This window comes from Cibotium barometz, chromosome 19 (assembly GCF_041138505.1).
Source record: "Cibotium barometz isolate CiBa-2024 chromosome 19, ASM4113850v1, whole genome shotgun sequence".
In the NCBI taxonomy this organism is placed as follows: domain Eukaryota; kingdom Viridiplantae; phylum Streptophyta; class Polypodiopsida; order Cyatheales; family Cibotiaceae; genus Cibotium; species Cibotium barometz.
The window spans coordinates 45,612,004-45,636,714 of NC_141064.1; the positions used below are offsets into that span (position 1 = coordinate 45,612,004).

Genomic DNA, 24,711 nt, shown 5'->3' on the forward strand with positions numbered 1-24,711 from the left:
TTAACGGATGAGTCCATGGCTCTTTTATATATGGATCTGTTGGTTGATCTTACTGATCTTCAATGGAGAGTCCATCTGGATTTTCTTATGTGATTATATTGTCGGGTACTATGAGCTAGGAACTATTGAAAAGACCCCTGAGTGAACAGGTGGTGAGCGTTCTGGTTGCCAATGATGCCATAGGTACACCGATGAAGGAATGATTGAAAACTAGAATTCAAGCTAGATATTTGGAGGATTATGATGAGTGATACTATGGTTTCATTAAAAGATTGTTTTAAAGACAACTGAATCTGTGAAAAAAAGCAATTTCATATTGGGTGTGTAAGGGGTGTAACTATCTTGAACTTTACTTGAAATGCCAGCTAGGGGGGCTGGGAACTCTTTTCCTTGGTACCCGCCGGGACAAAACGTAACAAAATTTCTAAATGGATCCTTTCACTACAATGGTTGGGTGGTTGGCTAACCCATGGGATTGGATGGGGTTAGGCTGGACTGATGGATTCCTAAAATGAGACTCAATTCTGTTAAGTTACGATAGTTGAAGTAAATCCCGGATAACCCTTGTTCTATGGAAAAGAATCAACGGCTGTGCCTCTTGATGAGGAAAAAAGCATTGGACTCTATGATCCAAGTGCAAGTCTCTTCCTTGATATGACCATGAGACTTACGGGTTCGGTCGGATTAGTGTCGTTAGTAAAGACCTTGACTACGTTAGAATAAAATATCACGCCTATGTCTATTGGGCAAGGGAAGTTTTTCCGGGTTCGATTTTGGAAGAACCGAGAGATTAGTCTCTTGTCCGGATATCCGTGGTGGGCGAGGCCCTGAGTGAGAGGCTCTGCCCGGTGCAAGAAGTGCTACTTCCGCTCTGCTAGCACCCATGAATTCGATGCATGGAGGGGGTAGGGATCTTTCAAGTCAATCCCATCTTTCCTCTCAGATCACCCATATTCCACCCATCGGTCAATCCCATCTTTCCTCTAAGTTCATCCCATCTCTTCTTCTCTTGTCCCATCAAAATGATACTCCCCCCACACCTATCCAGTTGTTTCTCAACCATATTGAAATCTCCCAAAAGGATACCATGGCCCTGAATGTTTATATTAGCAATCCATTCCCACATTGCACTTCTAATCTTATGATTGTGGGCCCCATAGATATTCACTACCCACATCCTTTACCCATGAACTTGAGTCTCAACTACCAAAATCCTACCATTGGGACGACTAGTAACTACATTAGGGTTTAGATTATTTTTAATAATAGTCATTACTCCACTATACCCCCATTCACACCCCCATACAACACAGTCCAATCTTTATACCTATCCTTCCTATATGATTTTGATCCAAACAAATTATGTTCTTGAATAGCCCCAATCCTTGACTAATCCCCAAAAAGTAGGATAATTTTTCCCATCCTTAATCCCTTTTACATTCCATCTGCAACAACCACTAACATCCATTGACTTACTCATGTAAGGGCTGTTTATGGAACCATGTCCACCTCCTCCTCATCCCCTTTGGCATTTGCATCTTTTTGGACCTCCTTCCAAGCCTCTTCCACCTGCCAGTTGAACCTTTGTACAAAAAATGTTCCACTGTACTCATCCCTCACAGGACTGAAAGGGTTTGAGTATATCAAAGGGCTCAAATTGCTTTGGGACCTACTCCCTCTGGTTTCTCTCACCGATTGAGCCTTTCTTGCCTCATTCTTAACTTGTCTAAGATTAGCTTTCCCCTTAGCTTTTATCCAATCTCCCTCAACATGATCCCCCCCTAGTTAGAATTTATTTCCCTTTCCCTTCTTTTACCTCCTCTGTGTTTGTCTCTCCATCTTTAGCAATGCTACCCCCATAGGTTTCTCCTATTTTCCTGTCCTCACTCACTGATTTAGCATGCATCCCCCCATGTACAGTTCTTGGCTATATGATCAAAGCCACCACATCTAAAACATGCTCTTGGAAATAAACTGAATTTCAGGCACAACTCTAGTTTCCCTAGTTCTCCTAAGTCCACCTCCAGGGATTTAAGGGGTTTCCACCTTGGTATCCCAAGTAATACACACACTATTAGCTCCCGCTTCATCCTTTGGAAGGTGTAGAACCGGTCCAAGAGCACGTGTAATCTCTCCCATGGCAGGTCTAAGCCAAGGGGGCTATAAGGTCCTCCCAAGCCATGTATGTATGTGTCTCTTTTAATATAGATTTCAATAAGGAAAGAGAGTGCACTTAGAGAAGAGTGAGACAATAAGGCTAGAAACATTAGGAAAGTGTTAGAATAAAAATATTAGCTCCAAAAATCCTTAAAGAAATAAGAAGACAAGAATAGTTCTATTAAGAGATAAGTATCTCCAAAAATAGAAATTCGAATTTAGGTGATAGGAGGTCATATTTAGAGTACTTTTACATATTTAGAGTCCATGCATACTAAAAATATGAAAAAGCAACGCGTTTCTAAAGATGGTGTGTTTGCGGCTATATACAGACGTATTTGCCTATTCTACATGCGTTGGCTTGTAGACTAGATGCCTTCCGGTTCTTTTTGACTGGCTATATGACCATATTCTGAGTTTTTATCAAAGAGTTATGACTGAAACAATTTGCTCATTCTGTCAGGGTCTCTACACACAGGGAAAACTATAAGAATGCAGCAAGTAGCCTCAAGTTAATCCTAGAGCTTGAGATGTATATATCCCTTCATTCTTACCTAATATCTTAGAAGAGAAGGTTAGATTGCTATGGTCTTTCAGAGGAAGAGACCAAAACTCCATAGCTTTTCTTTTAAAGAAAGAATATTATGCCGTAGCCCTGCAAGAGAAGGCTATTTTGCCATAGACCTTCGAAAGAGAGAAAAGTTAGAGTACGAGTAAGAGGAGATAAATGTTGGGGATGATCGGATGATTTCAATCATAAGAGAAGGTATTAGAAGACTCTCTATTCTCATATATCAAGTTCTGAAACTCTTATTAACGAGCAAAGACAATGATAAACGACAAATTTCTATAAGGTTTTTTTTAAAAAAAATTATATATCATTCTTAGGGGTTGAGGTATGGCCCCGGCTTCTCTATTAATTGTTAATAGTGATCTATTTGATTGATTTACTAGTTAAAGTTTGTATTCTTTTAAACAACAGTATATGCCTTAATAAAGAATGTCTTATCACAATCTTAAGTTGAAATGCTAAAATCTTTGTGAAAAGGATTGGTTTCTTAAGAAGGTAACATGGATTCTAGTCTTATGGTTTAGTTGAGTAAATGGATTGTTATTTTGGTTAAATTAAGGTACAGGTACAACTCTCCTTGTCTTAACGCTGCCCCATTCTTGTGCTTGTATAGCCGGACGGCGGAGACATCAGTAAGGCCCGGAGTTGGCCCATGGTATCATTGGGAGAATGAGATTCGCCAATTGAGGCAAGTGATTGTGATGTTGCCTAGTTCTAAGGGCCCAGGCTAGTGTGGTGAATTAGACCACCCTAGTGCGTAGACATCCCTCCTCTGAGGGACAGGAGGATTGAGTGACGGAGCCTAAGAGGGCGACAGGCTGGCTTGAGTCCTCGCCAGCCGGCGGCGGCGGCCGCCGACGATGAGGTGTATGGTCCCGTAGGGTTTTGCCTAGCATGTAGAGGCTGGGAGGTCGAATTCTAGATCATCGGCAGTATAAAGGAAAAGAATAAGAGAGACGGTTTGGCTTGTATGGAATTGATTCATGTATAAACTTTTTTTATAAATCTTGTCTTTGGCATTATTGTACTGTGGAAAAAGGCTGTTTTAAGAAACCTTGTGAAAAGGACCTTAATTAAGGAACATGATTATTTATGTCAAACAGTGTGGTAGGATTAATTAGAAAACAAATTAACGCGTGAGTAGGGTGGAAAGTGGGAGGATGGAATGCCCCGATGGCACCATCCTACGGACGCGTGGACCCGATTAGTCGGGTAGCTTTCCTACGCTAGATAAATAGGTTCTCGGGCAATTCTATTCTAGAAGACTAGGCTAGCGGCTGTGCCTTGTATGGATGAGGAAAAAAGCGTTGTCTCTAGGAATCAAGACTAGTAGTTGCCCAAATTATGATCAATTATCCTATGGGTGATTTGATTTTTAGAAGACCACGCTCCCCCAGTGGGATAGAACTAGGTCTTACCTATGAATCGTATCCTTGAATCTCTGCATGGTCAAGGTGTAGATGAGTAGGAAATTTTCTCCAAGATAAGACTTAGTGGACTATCTTAAGTGTTTCCTCTATTTTGGGAACCTTACAGGAGCAAACCCACTATTTTTACCCAGATAGGACATGCTTCTTGCAGATAGGACATGCTTCTTGCAGGCTTTTATTCACGTCAAAGAGAGGATCAAAAGGGATAGCATGTACAAGTCTATGCCCCATGAATATAGGTGCTTTCGCAAACAGTTCAAAAACAGCTTGCCCTTTAGTAAACAATACATTGAAAAACCCCTTGCCTAGATAAAAAACATGAGAAACAACCTTGTCTCATGAAAGATGTCATCTTACAAACATGTGCCAATATCAGCTTTGGATGGGGGTTTGCCAGAGCAAAAGACAATCACACTACACATATAAAAGAGGCCTACCTGACTCCTTATCAACTCAGGGGAAACTCTCATGCATAACTTACGGTCAAACTTCAGTGTCTGGGCGTTAAGCCTCGCAGCAATCTAGTCGAGCACAACCTTCCTTCTCTCCCTCTCTCTGCCTTCATCGTCGCGCGAAGGCGCTTTATGTTCTCAGGATCCTCCAGCTCCCAATCCCCCCCAGCCGCCAACGTTCTCTGCCACCTCCTGTGCCCATTCTCTCTCCATCACGAGTGTGCATGCACGCATAAGGTGTCACCTGCCCAACGTACGGGGGCATGCATCCCACATGTGAGAAGCGTATGCCCACGATCCGCCGACTCCCTAACCCCACTCGCACACCAATTGTGGCCTGAATATTATTAAAAATTTATTGGATTAAACCAAGAAAATCATCGTGGCACCCCATTACATAGGGCACCAAAATGTTATTTTGCATTTCCATTAAACCAACAAAATCATCGTCGTGGCACCTATAAGTTCAGATTTCCTTTTATCAAACCATAATAAACGTCTAGGGTTTGAGACCTCGTTTTCTTCTCTTCTCTTGCAAGGTTCCCTTTCAAGCTACATCGTCCGTTAGCTCCATCGTCCATTACTGTTGAGCTGCAGTGAACATGGTAATTCTTCTCATCTACCCAGCTATTTTTTCTGTCTCCCTGGCTTTGATTATAACGGTGGCGAGAAATTCAAAAACAAAAACAAAAATCTTCTGAATTTGGAGCTTAGGGAGAAGAGTCCTTGATGAGGTAGGAGGTAGGTTACAATGATCTATGAGACCAAGTACATAACCTAAAGAGGTCTTGAGCCACCAAAAGAAAACATGTCTACACAATAAATTACATTGAGCTTGGGAAGGCTGCCTATCTCTGAGTCAGAAGGGGTTGAGATTAAGTTTGTGGGGTGGTTCACGAAGGTGTATGAACTTGGTGTCATCACCTAGACTAAAGGTCTTGAGAAAGCATATCTTGTTGCCTGATAAGATCCATCATGTCTTGCAATCACCCAGGGCTCAGGATGTCCACCATGTCATGGGCTGCCAGTGAGCTGCATTGCGCTGTCCTTATTGGAAGCTTTCAACGTCCAGGATGGCAGGGTGTGAAAAATGTATATTCTCCTTCAGGAGGTTGAAGCTGTGGTCCAAGAGCCGGGTGCACGCTGCTGATACTTGCATCCAACAATAATAGACGCCTCTGTTAGCACCCATTACCTATGAAAAACGTTGCGTTTTAGCAATTTCTGTTAGTAGCACTAATTACTTTCCTTTCGGTATCTTAGTAATGATAAGGTGTTCATGCTGCATTAATGTATTTGAGGGGTGTTATTAAATTCATTGAACCACACCTAATCGGTAAAGTGATTAATTTTAGTTATGATTGTTCACATCTTAATATCCACAATGATTGACATTAAGATAATCACCGAGTGTGATGATTAATACTAACTGCATTGCTCTATTAACTTTCTCTTTATTTGTTTGTGTGCGTGCACGCCATGTGCTATTTGACCACGGTGGTAAGTCTGGCAAGAGGAAAACCAAAGAGGTGAAGGAGGAGAATGTGACCTTGAGTGGTCCTGGTGCACGGGAAGGAGAGCATGTATTTGGGGTAGCTCACATCTTTGCCTCATTCAACGACACATTCGTTGTAAGCTCAGCTCTCTTAATCCATCTTCTAATTATTTGAGTATCACAGCCTAACACATTGCTGTTTATATGCGGGATTATTTGTAGCATGTCACTGATCTCTCCGGAAAGGAAACTCTTGCACGTGTGACTGGTAAGTGCTACCATTTGCCTTTATATGCTTGGTTATGTGCTTGTATTAGTGTTTACTTGTTACCGTGAATATCTAATTCTATGATTAATGAGTGAGATCAGGCATAAATGTATTCCTTTGAATGCTCCATGCATAGCATCAAAGCGCAGATGGTACTCTTCTATGCCATCTAGGCACTCTGTGTCCTGATGTGGTGTGATCGACATCATGTGGCAGGGACAATGGATGGGTGACATGCTGCCTTCCCATGCCTCCCAGCTATGTAAGGCCTGTGGTTTATCTTACTTGCCATCTTAGCTTATGTGTTGTTTTGTGTGCCAGGGGGCATGAAGGTGAAAGCTGACAGAGATGAGTCATCCCCTTATGCAGCCATGCTTGCTGCCCAAGATGTGGCCCAGAAGTGTAAGGTGAGCATAGTAAAGCCATTATAAGTTTGTTTTTGACAAGTCAAGTGGTAATCATTATAGTACCATGGTGTTGACCTCCCCTTGGTCAAATAGTCTTTCCTGCTAAATCAAATGCCCTCTTAACACCCTGTTGTGGACGTCTCCCCGGTGGTATCTACCCTCTACTATGACGGCCTTTCCTGTCCGGTCCAGGGGTCTCCACCTTTCAGTCAGATACCCTCAGCACCTGACCTTGGGACTTTCTCGTTGGCCGAAGGGCCTTTCCCCCCCTTAGTCAGATGCCCCCCCCCCCCCCCCCCCCCCAAAAAAAAAATAAAAAAATAAAAAAAATTTTCCATTAGCCTTGTCATTGGACATATAAGCGAAGCCATTTCTATGTCAAGATCAGCACTAGCACAAGTGGTAAATAATGGCTTGTGTATCTGTACCTGTGATTTTTTACAGGAGCTGGGGATAACTGCCCTCCACATTAAGCTACGCGCAACTGGTGGTAACAAGACTAAGACACCTGGTCCTGGTGCCCAATCAGCACTGCGAGCACTTGCCCGTTCTGGCATGCGAATAGGGCGCATTGGTATGATGCAGCATTCTTGTTTATGAACCTAATACATCTGTTGTAAGCATCGGTTTTTGAAATTTTTTTTGTACCTTCAGAGGATGTCACTCCGATACCAACGGACAGCACGAGAAGGAAAGGTGGTAGAAGAGGTCGCAGGCTGTGAAGAGATATGGATGTTTTGGGCATCTTTAAGATGAGTTTTTTTCTATTGATTTCTTGCAAAGAAAGAATTTTGCTTGCAATCACATGAGGTGATGCAGCAGCGTGTTATTGCTGGCATTGAGGATATTTTTCTCTATACGTTGCCATGTGTCACCAGATGGCAGTTTAATCTTTTTGTTTAATGACCTCTTAAGTATGTTGTGTTTTGTTAATCACTGTGGATCATAAGAATTCTTTTTCCCTTGGCATGCGTGGAAAATTGTGAACTGCTGACTGGTCATATGGTGATTAGAATCTTCTGAGAGACCCCCTGGTCCAAGTCCCATTCCCTGCATTTTGTTTGGGTTCAAGTCCCATTCCCTGCACTTTGTTGCCATCACATGGATCGCATGTGGTCTGCTGGCTTCATTATGAGGTCATGGCAGTTCTTTGAGGGAGCATATGGTAGACACAGCCTACACAACTTGTGAGTGCGGCCTCCCTCCTGCTGGGGACTGCCGGAAATGGGTTCCAAAATGTGGTCCCCCACCTCTCAGTATTTTTAAAGCTTCATGAAACAGTGCCCCTTGGAGAAGGTTTGTGTGCTACAGTTTACAAAGTTAGCTCTCTGACCAAACATTGTTCTCCATAATGTTCACCTATAGGATTTCACATAGGTGAATGCATGATTATGTCTTGTACAGACAAATTCACCTGTATTACCCCTGCCCATTCCCATGGGTAAGGGATCTCCAACATCTGTACTGCATCCCTTCGATGATCTGGGAATCTGCTTGTGAAGGACCTTGGGCAGATCATGCCATTCTGTCACAATAAGTCATTAACGTTGAATTGGAAGAGTTTTTTATGTAGTAAGAAAATAAGTCACATGGATTTGTGGTGCTAATCGCTGCCTAAGTCTTTTTTTTTGGGGGGTTCAATTATGGTTGGCAAATGTTGGATGCATCTCAGAAGGTTTTAGGAATTGACTAACAAGGAAGAGTTGGTCAAAGCCTTCAAGGCCTGTAGTGTACAAAGCTTTTGAAATAGAGTTTATGCAATCACATGGCTTTGACACACTATCAAATGGTTGGAATTTGTAAATTACCTAATGGCTGTGACCCGAATCTGTGTGTGCATGCGGGCAGAGTGCTAGCAGTAGTATCTGGTTCCTAATTGTGAGATGGTTTGGTAAAGTTCCATTCCGCTCACTTGGTTGGCCACCCATGGTGGGGAGAGAGAGAAAGGGAGCAAACTGGTTTCCCACTTAGAAGATTTTAAGTACCTTTCCAATGTCTGCACTTCGATGGTATACTTATGACTTATTTGTTATTCTCTCTCTCTCTCTCTCTCTCTCTCTCTCTCACAGGTAGTGTTTGTCCTCTCTCTCTCTTTTTCCTGCCTCTCTCTCTCTGCCTTCCCACCTGCACCTGCACCTGTACCTCCTCCTCTCCCCTCTTTCTCTCTCCTCGCTGCCCCACTTGCCCTGCCTCCTCTCTGTTCGCTGCCTCTGCTTCCTTCTGTTGCCTCTCTTTGCTGCTTTATCTACAGCTCCTTACCCTCCCCTTTCTCTCTCTTCGGTGCCTTTTCCTCTCTCCGCTGCCCCACCTGTGCCGCCTTCTTTCCTCTATCCTCTCTCCTCTCCCCTTCCCCTATCCACTCTTGCTCAGGCCCCCTCTGGCTGTGAATGGGGCTCTGAAACTGTGCCCACCCCTCTTCTCTCCCCTTTTGCTGCCCGCCCTTCCTCAGGCCCCCAAGGCAGCAACGTTTTCCTCTCGCTGTGAATGGGGCTCTTAAACTGTGCCCACCTGTTTGAACAGAATGCCGCGAAGGTTAGGGAAATGGGATAGCCTATCCTAGCAGCAGCTGAACTGTCTTATCGGTCAGATGGAAACACACCTGAATGCATGAAGGGGAAACCAGTTCTGGGCTCGCTACTCAAAGATGGCCTTAAGGAAATCCTGGACATAATGGGGATCCAAGAAGACTTCTTTGAGAATGCTTTGGGGGAAATGAAGGAAGCCCACTCCTGACGGGTTGAGAAGCTCTCCAGTGAGGTGAGGCGATCGACAGAGCAAGTGGAATGTCTCACATACGAGCTCAAAGAACGCGAAGGAGCTATCAAAGAGATGCTGGAACTCTCACACATGGAAGAGCGTAGCAAGAGTGTGGAGGCAGAGATTCAAGAGAGGTAGCAACAAAAGAAGAAATTGTGTGGGGTTGGGCTGACATAGTAAAACAAGAAGCAAACAGTGGTCAAGAAACAGCGAGCCTCTGCCTTGCCCATCAGAGCGGAAGAGAAGAGGAACATTATACACGAGACTCCAAGAAAAGTGGAGGATGAGCAAGGCCTTACACATTCACATCACATGGATGGTAGAGGGTAGCCCACCCAAAGCAAATGCCTTGGAGATACGTAAGAAACTGAAGGTGGAAGGTTCCCCAGTTGTGGATGTATGGAGAGCAGGAAAGGATGTCACCAAACCATGTCCAATTGTCCTCCATTTCACGGACTTGGGGAGTTGCCAAGCATTTTTAGATACTAGGGTAGCCTTGAAGGGGGAGAAAATCTACTTGGACGAGGAGCTAATTGACACAGTTGGGGAGGCCTCAATAGAGAAGGTCATGTTAGCTGAGAAGATCATTATGGAGAGGTGCCTCGCACCTAAACAGGGGCACGGGTCTATGAGACTACATGCATCAAGATGGTAGGCTGGAAGTGTAGTGTGGGAGGCTTCGAGGACACATTTACAAGATGAGGGTTCATCTTCTATACGGAGACACACCAAAGCTTGGAGAGGGGATTGTCTCATGTCGTCCGATACTAGTGGGAGTCGGCTTACAGAGGGCATTCTCGCAAGACAGGAGTACAATATTTAGGAGGAGTAGCTGTGTTCTATTTAAGTCGCACCTTCAAGGTATGATCAACATAGTCCAGTGGGGTTAGGATGCCACACACATGTGCGTTAGGATACAGCTTACACGCACCAGATGCATACATGTGGCAGATTGCTTCTTCGCATTTGATACTTAGCGATATGCGATACAAGATAGTCAGGACAGCCTAATGCTCAGGCAGAGGAGATGGAGTCCCCCTTATGCATCATTGTTTGATGAGATCTCAGCCTTGTTGGGACTAGGTGAAGTTCTCATTAGTGGGAACTTCAATGCTAGGTTCAAGAGTGAGCAGTCTTAATTATATAGCTTTGAGGATCCTATCAGACCATAGACACAGGATCGTAGCGGGCTTCTCTAGATACGAGAGGTACCTCCTAGAGTTGGGTTCTCGGCATGGTCTCATTATTTATAACGGGATGGTACAATCGCCCCTATCTGATGGACTCACGGGCTTTCCTTATAGTGGAGGATTGAGTACGGTGGATCATATTTTGGGACCCCTTGAGCTTGCTTCACTCATCTCCAAGTTCACCATCCCCACATGCCCTCTTGGATCCAACTACACCTACCTCCTTCTCCATTGCCTGTACACCACCCAGCCCACTGCCACCCCCACCCACCTCCCACCATACCAAAATCCACTTCACACACGAACGTGACCACATATATGCCAGCAACATTGATCGTGGTTTGGTTGATACAGACCCAACAAACTCACAAGAGGGACGACAGAAACACACATGGATGCCAACCACATATATGCCAACAACATTGATCGTGGTTTGGTTGATACAGACCCAACAAACTCACAAGAGGGATGAAAGAAACACACATGGATGCCCTACAGGACTTCTGATTGCAAAGGGCTTGTCAATTTACCTTGGGAAGACCAAGGTCACGGTCTTCTATACCTCCCCTAGTGTGAGGAAACATACAGAGATCACCTACATGGGCAGGTAGCAAACTCATGTTTACTTGGTGGTCACTTTCACAAGCTCTGGCAGACGATTCTCCATGAACCATGCATCATAGGATAGATTGACTAGGGGATATGCTGCACTTGTCCTTCTAGAGAGAGAGTTCCACAAGACACTTCCAGGAGCTCAGGATGAAGGGTTGGCATTTTGACACACTAGTGACTCTTGTGATGATGAATGCATCCCCATTCTGAGCGCAAAGTTTATTAGCGGAAAATTGGCAGCGCAGAGAGTGTTCACAGATTTTGATACTATCCAGATTGATACGCATTAAACCATCTGTTCATCACCATATCAATAGAGCAGAGTTTGCTACAGCACCTATGGTGGTAGAGGCCTTATTTTAGACTATCATGTACATGCAGAGGTTACTATCCATGGATTCATAATGGTTACCATACTTGGCACTACAGTCTTCTCGAGGGTGAGTGGAGAGAGAGGTGCATCCATCCTGGTATACTTCTGTCTTCACATGGTTCACCACACACAGACTATAGATGAGCCGACAACCCCCATTTTAGTATGACCCAAACTTCCCTACATCAGGCTCACACATGTGGACATGAAGCGGGTAATTTGATATTGTATTATAATGTTGCTACTTCTTTCTTCTGTCCTCCATAGCTTTCTCATAGTGCTCCTCTTTGGCTCATTGAATGGGCTTATGTTGTATCCAAGCTGGTATTTATTTGCATGAGAATTGTAATTAGCTTCTGCAATGGAAGTTCTCCATGCCACAACGTTTTATTTGACTTTTTCCCCAATTTTAATTTTGCATCCTACCTCTAAACGCTTGAGTGCCACATAGCACCACAACTAATGGCTTCAGTATCATTTGGTTGCAAGTCTTGTTTTTTATTTTTTTTAAAATTTAAAATAAATGTTTTTGAGAAGATGGGGATTACAACACACCACGCTTACTATACTTCTCACAATCATGGCTCAAAACACATGCATTTATTTCAAATGTGTGAGTAAAATAGTGAAAAGTAAAGTCCTTTACAAAAGTATTTTCACCATTACTACTTGTTGTCCATGTTTCATAGAAAACGTGCTACTCAAAAGAAATATTTTGTTTTCAAAATGTGTTTGTATGCTCACAATGTAAGTATGTGTGTATGTAGCTTATGGTTTTTTTTGGGAAGAGCCCTCTCCCAAAACTTATAGCCGAGATTGGCAATTTTCTTGTCTTTTCCCATACTCTCCTTACCCTCCTCTCCTCTCCTTTGAATGCTCGCTCCTTGTCTATGTGTACTTTCCCTTAAGACCCCCTAAATTTTGAGACCATCTCACTCGAATGGTCAATTTTGAGGTGATTATTCTATGTTTTGGAGACAAGTATTTACCACATTGCTAAGAATATTCTCATCCCAAGTCAAATAATTATCAAATTATTTGTATGTATGCTCTTTAAAAAGCATGAAAGTATCCCAAATTTTCTAATATTTCAAGGTGAGCTTATACACTTGTACTACAAGAATGATATTAAAAAGGGTGTTGGAAATTGATGTTCCACCCTCTTATCATTATTATCGTATGGGTAACGGGTCGCTTTACTTTGTAAGATCCTCTTTACAAGGAGAAGCCACTTTGTGTTTAAGTATTCTTGGTTGTCTAACATTGTTCAATTTAAATACAAGGGGTTGCCATAGGTGGTCAGATGGTAAGGAGTCGACTTATGTAGGTTTGACGCCATGTTAAATAGGAGGCTTTTAAGTGTGGTTTAGTAGACCACATTCATGGGTAGGAGATTTTCTTGGGACACCTTGTCCTTGGGTTTGCAAACAAGTGATCTACAGAGATAAATTTGAATGAAAAAAATCAATAGAATAGACATAACAAGCTGAATTGTTGACAAAAAAATTTATATGTTATGAAACTTTTCATTAGAGAGAAAGAAAAGAAAAATTAAAGAACAAAATGACACATGAAGACCATAGAGGTCTTGAGTTGAATTTGCAATAAAAAATAAAACATGTAAAAAGAAAAATCATACTTAGCTACGAGAGAGAGAGAGAGAGAGAGAGAGAGAGAGAGAGAAGAAGAAGAAGAAGAAGAAGAAGCTCTTTTAACGTCGTAGGAACAATCCCAAGAGACCAAATATGATCTATCAGACCAAATATGATCTATTTGACGGGAGTGAGATTCGAACACAAGACTTGTTGAATAACAACTCCATGAGCTAACCAATCTACCACACATTGGGTGACAGAAAGAGAGAGAGAGAGAGAGAGAGAGCGAGAGAGAGAGAGAGATTTTCAATTTTGTACTTTTGGTTTTTGTAGTAATTGTTGCATGGAACATGAAAAATAAAGGTGTTAAGTCTTAGAATGCACATGCTCACGTCGATATTGATGTTATCAAACTCATGTAGTACCACATTTCCCTAATGGAATAATATAGCTTTCATTTTTTTAAGGAAATTGATACATCAGGGTCTTAGATGAATGCGTATGAACCTACGAACTTGGCAAGATATTGACTCCAAATTTACATTATGAGTTTAGCATGTTGATTGATCGTGGCTCACACAACATGTGTACCTCACCATTGATTTTGTGAGTGGGTAATTGCTGGATATTGACTATGAGTTCTCAAATGTAGGAGATTGTAAAGCATGTTGGACATCTCATGCACATACACATAGAGATCAACCCACCCCAACTCTTATTATAAGGCATCTTTTCACAACTAATTTTTTGATCAAAGTGTCTTATTATGCAACCATTGAAATGACAAAATTTTTTGATCAAAGTGTCTTATTATGCAACCATTGAAATGACAAAATTTTTGCTGCTAATGGAACAAAATGTAGCCAAACAATTGAAATGTCTTATTTGTCCACCATCTCCTAGTGAGAAACGTGGCTTTGTCACCAACAAAGATTCATGCGAATTATATATTATTGGTAGTCCTTAAAAGTCTTCCCCTTTCCCTTTATTTACACGAAAGTGATTTTGATGGATCACCCTACACCATTCTAACCTTCTCCACAGACTCCGAGGTTGCAGACATTCCCTTGTGTTGTGAAGGCTGTTACCATAATGGAGTCTGCCGACTCAGAAGAGGCTTCCGAGCTAGAAGAGCTTCTCGCTCAGCTTGAAGAAGAGAGGCTGTTGGAGCTTGGAAGAGCTCATGACAACAATCAACGTCCTCTCAGCCAAGATTTGGAAGAAAGGTATGAAAAGTTGAAAGCCCAAAGCTTTAATTCGCATGTTTATACCCAATTTGATAGTAGTAGCACCCTCCACACAGAAGAGAGCAAAGGGCGGCCATCTCCTAGAAGTGAGGAACAGGAAGCATGTGGTCCTCTAGCTCATCATCCTAATGAGGTCCATTTGGTTGATAAAGAATCATCGAGTGGGAATGGCTTGGCTTCTGCTAGCAAGTTAGAACATGGCGATGCAGCCACAAAGGCGCCCACTGACATACCACACATCTCCTCATTGAAGCTCCCACATGCCCAACATGCAGCAACTGATTCCATACACAGGCCTCCCTCTCCATCTTCCCCTCTTTTTGGGTGTTCTTGCTTTTTCTTGCCCTCGAAAAGAGGAGGAAAAAAGCAAACGAAAAAGCTCATGAAAGAGGAGGGATGGGGCAGCAACAACAAAGGTAAGGCAGAGCAAGAGAAGATTGAAGAGGAGTGGGCTTCTATTTTGAAGGAGCTCGAAGGGGTGGAGGAGGGCCAGTGGGACGTGCATGCTGGCATCTTTGATGTGAAGAGGACGGAGATGGAATTCAAGAGGGTTTCTATGAAAGAGAAACAGTTAACTCGAGACGCCCAAAAGTTCTTAGATATGGTTGCCAGTTCTTCAGCTAGGTTTACTTCACCTCCACACTAGTTAGATTGCATAATGAAGAGTCCAAAGAAAGCTTTAGGGGTCTTGGCCTACTATAGTATTGGGTAGCTTAAGACCCTGCTTCCAACCTAGAGGCTTTCTCCTCCAGAGAGAGAGAGAGAGAGCGCAGCCATGCCATCATATGAAAAAAGTGATAAACAAGCACTATGAGGAATGACTAGGTTTAACATGGCATGATGTTGTGCTTTAAGAGCATATCTTGGGATCAATCAAGGTAATCACTTTGAAGCAAACCACTTGTATAGTAGTCATGCATGGCAGCTCTTTTATGTCCATATCTGTCTTGACCTAACCCCCTTTGTATCCTTTCTGCCTCAATACACTACTTCCTAAATGTTCATCTAAAGTTATGGGGCCAATCCAAAATTCAAGGGAAAGACTGCAATAACGTTGGAGCCTTTTGCCATGTGTGGTAGTTTCATTCTATTGTACTTATTATTTGTTACTTGGTTTGGCTTTCATTGACGACAAGTTCAAACCATCCAATGGGTCTCCTTGACTAAATAAACTTGCAAGTTGTAGGTGCCCTTTTTATTAGAAAAGGTTAGATAAAGACCTTACACTCTGTATGCAATATAAAAGTATGTCTACAAGGCAATTACTTATTGAAGATAGACATAGTGATTTATTGAATGCATAGTTTTTTATTATATTCATATGTCTATGGGGATTGTGTCAATAAAATGTTATGCAAGGTTATAGGATGGATCATGCAAACATAAAATTACTTTATTATTGATTATTAGCACACCCCCACACACATAGGTAATGTTTACATGAAGTATCTTTTAATGTTTAAGAACCATCCTAGAAAAGATACTCAATGGATGCTTGAGTGATTGTTTTCATTCTTGTCCACACCTTATTCACTCATATAATCAAAACATGCAACAATTAAGGTCAATTGCTAACTCAAGCAAGAGAGAATGCTAGATATTATCCCACTATGGTTATTCGGGGATGCTTGGGTGACTATTGTACCATGTTGGTTTGTATTGTGGGTGAGACCACTTAATATTGATAACTCAGTGTTATTGGTATATGTATTTGGAGCTGTGCTAGTGTTATTAGTATTACAAGTGTTCTCTGTGTGATTTGGGGCTATACTGGTGTTATTAGTATTACGAGTGATCTCCGTGTGATTTGGGACCATGCTAGTGTTATTAGTATTACAAGTGATCTCCATGTTAACTACTAAGCTAGTTTATTATTGGTGCATATGTTTGTCTAAAGAGACTAATTGTGTGGATTCTAATTAATTGTTTTAATTGACATGGTTGAGATAGGTGCGATGGCGTCAATTGAAGTGTTGCATCGATGATGATTTAAACATAGCATGTGAACACCCACTATGGTGTCATATAGAGTATTATCTTGGTTGGTTGTGCCACATTGTTAGATTTGATATTATTCCATCCATTTTGTATGGTTGGGCATTGATTCATAACCTTACATACTTGAGTAATCTATTTTCATAACCATATGTTCATGCTCTATGCAAAAACCTTATATGCATGAACATATGGTTATTTATGCAAAATGGAAGTTGAATTTTGAAAAGAAAAGGTATTATTGTCTGGGATACTTTTTGGAAAACATTTTTAAATACGTGTGTGAGAAGAGGGAGCCTCTCATTGGGGGGGGGGGGGATATTGCACCTAATGCTCTTTGTTTTGGGTTTTTTGTTCATACTTTGTCTTGGGTTGTTTAATTAGTTTTTTATTCATGCTTTGTCTTGCGTTATTAAATTTTCTTATGTCTATTCAACCTATGGTTATAGAAATACATGTGGTTGATTAATATCTCCTTGTCCAAGATCCTGTCAGCCACTCACACAAGACATGGTCAATGTGTATAATGTCAATAAGTCCTTTGCTTACATTCTGTCTGCACCTATAGAACGCCTAAAAAACTTTCACTATCATTTGGGTAAGTAATGACCCGTACTTTGCATGTCCTTCACAGCAATGTCTCTACCAATTTCACACCTGCCAAGTACTTCTCTTCAGACTTTATTGCTAGAAGATGATTTCAATTAAGTTTCATGGTGTTTTCTCATGATCACTATGAACTCTTGCAAGAAGGCCATGTGACTTCTTGTAAGCAGAAGAAGAAGACCATGTTAATTTTGTATAAGACCAAGAAGTCAAGAGTATAACGACCTTACTTTCCAAACAATATGAGAGAGAAATGTGGCAAGTACGGTGTTCTTATTTGCACCATTTATCTTATCTTCACCTTTATTTTTTCTTCCACTCGCCATCAATATTCTAGAAAAGTTCTTGCTATTCATCCAAAAAACTCATGTTAAAATGGTTGATCAACATGATTTCTTATCAACCTTTGTAAGCCAAGAATATAAAATTAGAGATACAAAGAGAGAGAGAGAGAGAGAGAGAGAGAGAGAGAGAGAGAGAGAGAGAGAGAGAGGCATCATGAGATGACATTTAGAAAGACTCTTTTGTTATATGAGTACAAAAAGTAGCTCCCATTCCTTTTGGGCACCTCACCCTTTCTTGTCGACCTTTGTAGGCCAAGAATATAAAATTAGAGATATAGAGAGAGAAAGAGAGAGGAGGCATCATTATAACATGACATTTAGAAAGACTCTTTTGTTATAATTAGTATACTAAGTGGTCGGGCACACATTCGTATCTGTGTGTTGTTCTAGCAAACTAATGTACATTCTCCTAATGCCAACATTACACTTAGCTTAGTCATCCCTTTCCTTGATGTTTCTTTCTATGCCTTTGACTCCATAGCCATTGCTTTACCTTTTTCCTTGATGTTCTTCCTCTTGCTCCTTGCTCTTATCATCAAGCTATTGTCATTGATGCTTCTTTCTCTGCCTTCGCATCTATAGCCACCACTTATCGCTATCTAGTCTGAACCACCTAGTCGGCTCCTAAAGAGTGAACAACTAACTCAATTGTGCCTAATGCGACAAGCCAATGCCGAGTGTTGAGCTACCAGTTTGCCCATGCTTAGGGGAGTTAACTATGACTATTTTGTGGGTTAGTTCCCATTTCCTTCATGCTTCTTGATGGTGGTTGACACAAAGACAAACATTCGAGTAACACAGAGTAGATAGAATTATGTAATACAGAGTAGCATGACCAACTCAGAAGACATTCTTTCAACATTAGCTTAGACTCTCAAGAATACATTGCTCCGGCATCTTTTGATATCCAAGGAATTCCCCTTTTTCTCCTTACGTCCATTTAAGTACTACTAATTTCCAAGAAACCGTTACAAAGTTGTTACAAAAACAAGAAGACTTAACACAATAAGTTTGTTACTAAAGGGAATAACTTTGGCAATGGCCAGATGGGCTGATCGGCCGCCAACACCTAGAGATCATGGTGGACGCTGCATCAGTAGAGCGAAGCCCATCTTCTCCTGCTGGCATTTTGAATCCTACTATGTCTCCATCTCAAGACCCTGTTGCCCAGATGCTTTATGGCCGGTGCCATCCTCCCTTCTCTAGTTTGGGGTAGTGCCCCCTGATACAAATTGACTTATCCTTTGTTGGCTATACCTGGGCTTATAGGCTCTTTTTGGACTCTCACTAAAGCTTGTCCTAGCCCCATTCTCTTATCAAAAGTTGTGCAAGTTGTAGAGCCCACATGCATTGATGAGGCTGTTGGAAATGTGTGTTGGGAGAAATCTATGGATGAGGAGATGGATGCACTATATGGAAATGAGACTTGGGATTTAGTGCAATTGTCTGAAGGCAAGAAAGCCATTGGATGCAAGTGGGTGTACAAAGTAAAACATAATAGTGATGGAAGCATAAGCAGGTACAAGGCTAGATTGGTAGCCAAAGGATATGCGCAGACATATGGCATTGATTATGAGGAAACTTTCAGCCCAGTTGCCAAGATGGCAACAGTGAGAGTTGTGATAGCAGTGGGGTGGCTGTGTCAAAGCAATGGTCTTTACATTAGATGGATGTAAAGAATGCATTCTTACATGGGGATTTGCAAGAAGAGGTGTATATGTTGTAGCCACTTGGTTATGAGGATGTGAGTCACCCTGAGCATGTTTGTAGGTTGAAGAAAGCCTTGTATGGCTTAAAACAAGCATTATTGGCACATGTGACAGTATTCCCATTAGGGATAGTCTCAAGACAAGTGAGCATATCACGATGCGAGGTAATGTGCTTTGTAGCACCACTGTCAAAATACCATACATCAGAGTCAACAAAAACTGCCAAACATGCATTATGTACAGATGGGTCATACTGGCAATACACGCTAAATGCCCATTCTGTATCCTGCACAACATTTGCAGAATCTACATTTGTAGAAGCATCCGCTATTGTGGCTGCATTTGACTCTTTCTTCTTTGCCTCTTTAGCCTTTAGCTTAGGGCAATTCTTAATGACATGATCAGTTACCTTACAATAGTTGCACCTGATCTTTTTCTTACCTTTATCAAGAGCCTTCTCAAACCTATTGTTGCTACTTGTGGAAGGGGAAGAAGTTGCAGACCTATTAATAGGAGAAGAAACAGTGGAAGGGGCTGCCTTACCACTTCTTCTCTGCTGGGCAGCAACAAATGCCTGATCAACTGCACGCTGCCTAGCCCTTTTTTGCCTGGACTGTGCTTCTTACAAGAGCTTGTTGACTAAAGTATCATACTTGACAACATCATGTCTGTCCTCAGTAACAAGTCTCCACGTGGAAGCAAAAGTCTGATATGACTCAGGTAAAGCATCAAGAACAGTCTGCACAAGAGAATGATCAGGAATAATCTCACCTGCAGAAATTAATTGTTCCTTGAGATCTTTAATCTCAGCAAGAAAAACATTCATTTCATCATCTTCCTGCATAATCTTCGATTCTAGCTCTTTACGCAGGTAAGAGATTTTTGCCTCGTTTACGACCGCATACAAACCAACTAGAATATCCCAGGCCGCATACAAACCAACTAGAATATCCCAGGCCTGTTTTGCTGTTTTAGCTGAACGAATATGTGGGGTGATGTTACGTTTGACAAAAAGTGCAATCAAGGCATGAGCCTGCGCATCTTTACCATCCCAATGAGCTTGTTCATCAGTGGGTAAAACAGCAGCAATAGTAGAGCTGCTAGAACCTGCAACATCCTCAACAGATCCTACATCCATAGAACCTGGACGTACATCCATACCCTGCACAATGTTCCACACTCCTTCTGCAACCAAAACATGCTGCATCATATATGCCCAAAGTGGGTAGTTGCTGTCTCCATCCAGTTTGTCATTAGCAGACAACATGCGAAATACATCATTGCTGTTATCAGCCATGGCCACTGACTGAAACTGATGCAAAAGCTACCTGTAATGAAGCAAAGACTCAACAGAAAACAACTCGTGCTATGTAGCACCGTCCACAATAGAATACGTATGCCTATTTTGCAAAAAATTACACTGTCAAAATTTCTACACAAAATGACGAAAACACCTGCACAGAACTTGTAATGCAAAAATGGAGCCCGAAACGACCTCAGATGCAATTTCTGAGAACACAAAGCCCTACGGGTCTATTTGCAGAGTATAGGGACCTACAAGCGCTCGTGAAAGCTCACCTCAATCAGAGAACGTGAGTCAGAGGGTGCTAGCGGTGTAGCCCTGGGAGCCGATGCCTGCTTTGATACCAATTGTTGGAATTAGGGTTGCACGAAAGCACACAAAGCTTGGAGAAGAAGAAGCAAGAATGCACACAACACACAATGCATTAGATTGTGTCAATGTACAAAAGATAAGTTAGCCCTAGAATGATGGGCGTATATACAAGCCGGGAAAAAAAACCTCCTAAAGAGAAAAAAAGTGCGCCGGCGGTCCTAAGTGTGTTCACACACATCATTGCATATATATATGGCAACAATTGATTTCTAAATTAGTTACGAATTCCAATGAGGAATAGATTAATCATTTATCTGAATATTTTGATCTTGATAGATTTCCTGAATTCTCTTTTTACAATCCGTGTGAATATAAAACGATAGAAATTTCTCTCTTAGAGTATTTAATTATTCATTTATCAAATACTCATAGAATTTAAACATAGAATTTAAGAGAATTCTAATTTTGATATAAAAATTCTTTATGCATCTATTTATGCATAAAAGTCAACTTCAGTGGGAATAACTCTTTTATAAAAAAAATCTTTTTATGCATCTATTCATGCATAAAATCAAATTTAACATGAATAACACTTTTAAAATAAAAAGAATTTCTTTATGCATCTATTTATGCATAAAAATCAATTTTTATAAAAATAACACTTTTATAATAAAAAATTCCTTTATGCATCTTTCTATGCATAAAAATCAAAAGTTAATGAGAATAACACTTTTTTAATAAAAAAAATTCCTTTATGCATCTTTCTATGCATAAAAATCAAATTTAATGAGAATAACACTTGTAATTAAAAAAATTTCTTTATGCATCTTTCTATGCATAGAAATCAATTTTAATAATTTATATCAGTGATATCCATGCGTATTCATAGGTGAATATGTACATGGAGTAATTAGAATATTTCTTTTAGATGCAAAAATGGTGGGAATTACTCTTTTGGAGTAACATAAAAACAAACTTTCTTTTCCATAAAATTTTAAAAAATTTTGCCATAACCTCCTTTGTATAGCTAACCATTTCTCATTTTTATCATTCTTTATTTAACTTAAATTAATCCAAATTAGATTTATAGAACTCTAATCTACACAATTTTCTAAATTCAAGAGAGTAAATGTGAGCCTCTAACCAAGCAAACTGATTCTAGAATTTTCCAGATCAGTTTGGTCAATTTTTGACCATTTTTGGGTCAGTTCAGCTTACTTTTTGGATCTAGTTTTGAAATAGGAGAGAGGAGAGATGAAAATATCTCATTTTATTGATTAAAAATTAGGGATAATGATGAGAAAAAGGTGCCTACTTCATGCCCACACTGAGGTGTGAAAATTCAAATTTTTTATTATTTTCTTTGGTCCTTAGTCCACTCTTCATCTTATGTGAGCATTTACTCATTTTTGGGGGTTTTTTTTATTCTTCAATTTATCTCCTCCCTACATTTGGATTAATCTTATTGGTCCATAGGAACCTTAATTGGACCATAATCCAAAAATTTCTGAAAATCTGGACCCTTAGGCTAAGGTACCTATTTTCAATTAATTCCAATTGCACATTAGAAAGTTCTTTTTGAATTTATGTTTTAGAGGAAACCATTTTAGACACTAGGAGGATGTTTATATCTAAAAATATCTCAATTTTGAATTACCTCCCTCTAGACATTTTCTCTCTCCAGGCCAACACAGGGTAAAACAGGATCTTTCTTTTATTTCAGAGAGGGGAATAATTATAAGATCAGAAGGGGAGGTTCTTACACCTGCACACCTCAAAAGCTGGAGGGAGAAATCTTACAATTACCCATTTATTAAAATCCCTTACCAAGATGTATATGTATAAAAAATTACCCAACACCATACTCACCTCCAGTATTACCACTCCAACTAGTTTCTCCTGGAATCATACCAGTACAATAATACTTGGTGACTTTGCAACAAGTGGAATATAAGAATCAAAAATAGGATAGCTATGATTCATATGAGGAATAGATATGAATATATATCTTTAAAATAGTCCCCAATAGCCATTAACTATGCCTCTTTGTTCAAAGCCATGGTGTATCAAAGGGCAAGAGACTTTAATAACATGTCATGCTGGCTATCTCTTCAATGGTTCCATTGCAAGGGCCCACATTGTATAGTTGAGTGTCCCATAGAGCCATTACATAAGTATCCCAACTCTATCCTCGAATCTAGTGCCAAACCCCAATGTGATTCCATATAAAGGCACAAGTTATAAGTGTGGATTTGAACATGTTTTAAGGATTGTCCCAATAAAGTGATAATCACTATAGAGGTTGGGGCATCAGCCACTTTGACAAGCCTTAACTTGTTAAATCTACAAGGAGGAAATATTCATATAGTCCCCCTTAATGCCAGCACAATGCTCCAAGCCAAGAGGAGGGAAGTTGTTGCCAAGGAAGCATCTAAGGTAGCAAAGAAGCAAAAAGCTCAAGCTTCAACATTAAAGCCAATAACCAAAGAACCTAAGGTGTAAGCCCCAAAGGATGCAATAGTCTCTAAAAAGGCTAAAGGAGATGTCCAAAAGAAGAAAACATCAAAGAGCACACAAAAATATGGCAACCATTGCAAATGGTTTGGAGACAAGAGCTTTGAAGCTACCTCCCTTTTACAAAGACAATGAACAATCTCACACTTAAATTCGCTCTTCCCAAATAAAAGGAATCAATTAATTACAAAAAAAACTTTTGAAGAAAATAAAAGAGTATACCAACCTCATGTTTAGATAAAGAGAGAATGAAATAATCCCAAGAGCGCATAAGGAAGGTACATGCTGAATTAGGCCAATCATTAAACCACAATCATTAGAGAATGCCAAACCAAACCCATATCCATACTTAAATGGTTACAAAAAGTGTAATTTCTAGAGCCTTTGCCTCTGGAACCAATTCACCTAGATCCCCCATATCCATTCTTAAATGGTTGCAAAAAGTGTAATTTCTAGAGCCTTTTCCTCTAGAACCAATTCACCTAGACCCCACATTGCTAAATGTAATGAAGGAGGACTCAGTGGTGGTGATGGGAGAAAAAACCTCACAGACCACACTCATATATCTAAATTCGAAGAGAGTTATATGGCTGCTTCAAACCCCCAATACTCAACATTATGTTAGATTCCAATCAGGCTGCTAGAAGCATAAGGCTTCTACAGAGGGAATCCTTATATTTGGGTTCCAAAGTCAAGAAAACAAACACCACAAGCCTCTATGACCACGCCATCAAGAGCTATAAACCAAATATGGCATGGAGACCTAAAGTCGTACCTTTGATGCTAACCCTAAAGCTTAAGAAAGAACAGAGAACACTAGCCACCACCACCTTGACTTATGTGTCGACACCACCTCTAGAGAAGTTGAAAGAGCCCTTGGACACCAAGTAGTAGGAGGCCTTGTCCATGTACAATGGCCCTATCTAACCTCATTCTTATCAAAGAAGAGCCACCCATAGTGTTAATCCCGAACGTTAGATATGCGCACACTTTGGTAGCACTACCAAAGTGCGCAACCATCAAGCTCAAAGAGACCACCATGGTCCCACAAAACCCCTGTGTGTCACACACTGTAACACCAACTACTAGTTGGAACTAGAAGGATAAAGCTCCAATCAAGTGCACCAACAAAGCTAGCAGCCTATGATATCAAAGCTTTCATCATGGATGGGCAAGTGGTTCTCCACCTTGGCTCAGGGACCCCACATGGTAAAAGCTAGAAACCTTAAACCCTGGTGGTATGTATGTAAAGCAGCACCTCTCACCAATTATACAAACACAACTACTTAGAATGATTAAAAAACCTAAACAAAATAAGAAGTAACAAAAAACTAACAATTGCATGTGCACATACACATTTACACACCGTAGGTG

At 40.8% G+C, this 24,711-nt stretch overlaps 1 protein-coding gene across 1 annotated transcript; it reads left to right on the plus strand.

The window, feature by feature from the left end:
• Positions 1–5,074: 5,074 nt before the first annotated feature.
• Positions 5,075–7,713, plus strand: LOC147628663 (small ribosomal subunit protein uS11y). The gene is made up of 6 exons (XM_086813874.1): positions 5,075–5,215; positions 6,116–6,241; positions 6,328–6,373; positions 6,695–6,780; positions 7,225–7,354; positions 7,435–7,713. Exons 1-6 carry the CDS (start codon positions 5,213–5,215, stop codon positions 7,500–7,502), a joined length of 459 nt encoding a protein of 152 aa, XP_086670000.1. The 5' UTR covers positions 5,075–5,212; the 3' UTR covers positions 7,503–7,713.
• The last annotated feature ends 16,998 nt before the right edge of the window (positions 7,714–24,711 follow it).

Excerpts from the sequence above, each read along its gene's own strand:
- LOC147628663 (XM_086813874.1), top strand. Across the intron at positions 6,374-6,694 it reads AACTCTTGCACGTGTGACTG|GGGGCATGAAGGTGAAAGCT; the intron begins GTAAGTGCTACC and ends TTTGTGTGCCAG. Across the intron at positions 7,355-7,434 it reads CATGCGAATAGGGCGCATTG|AGGATGTCACTCCGATACCA; the intron begins GTATGATGCAGC and ends TTGTACCTTCAG.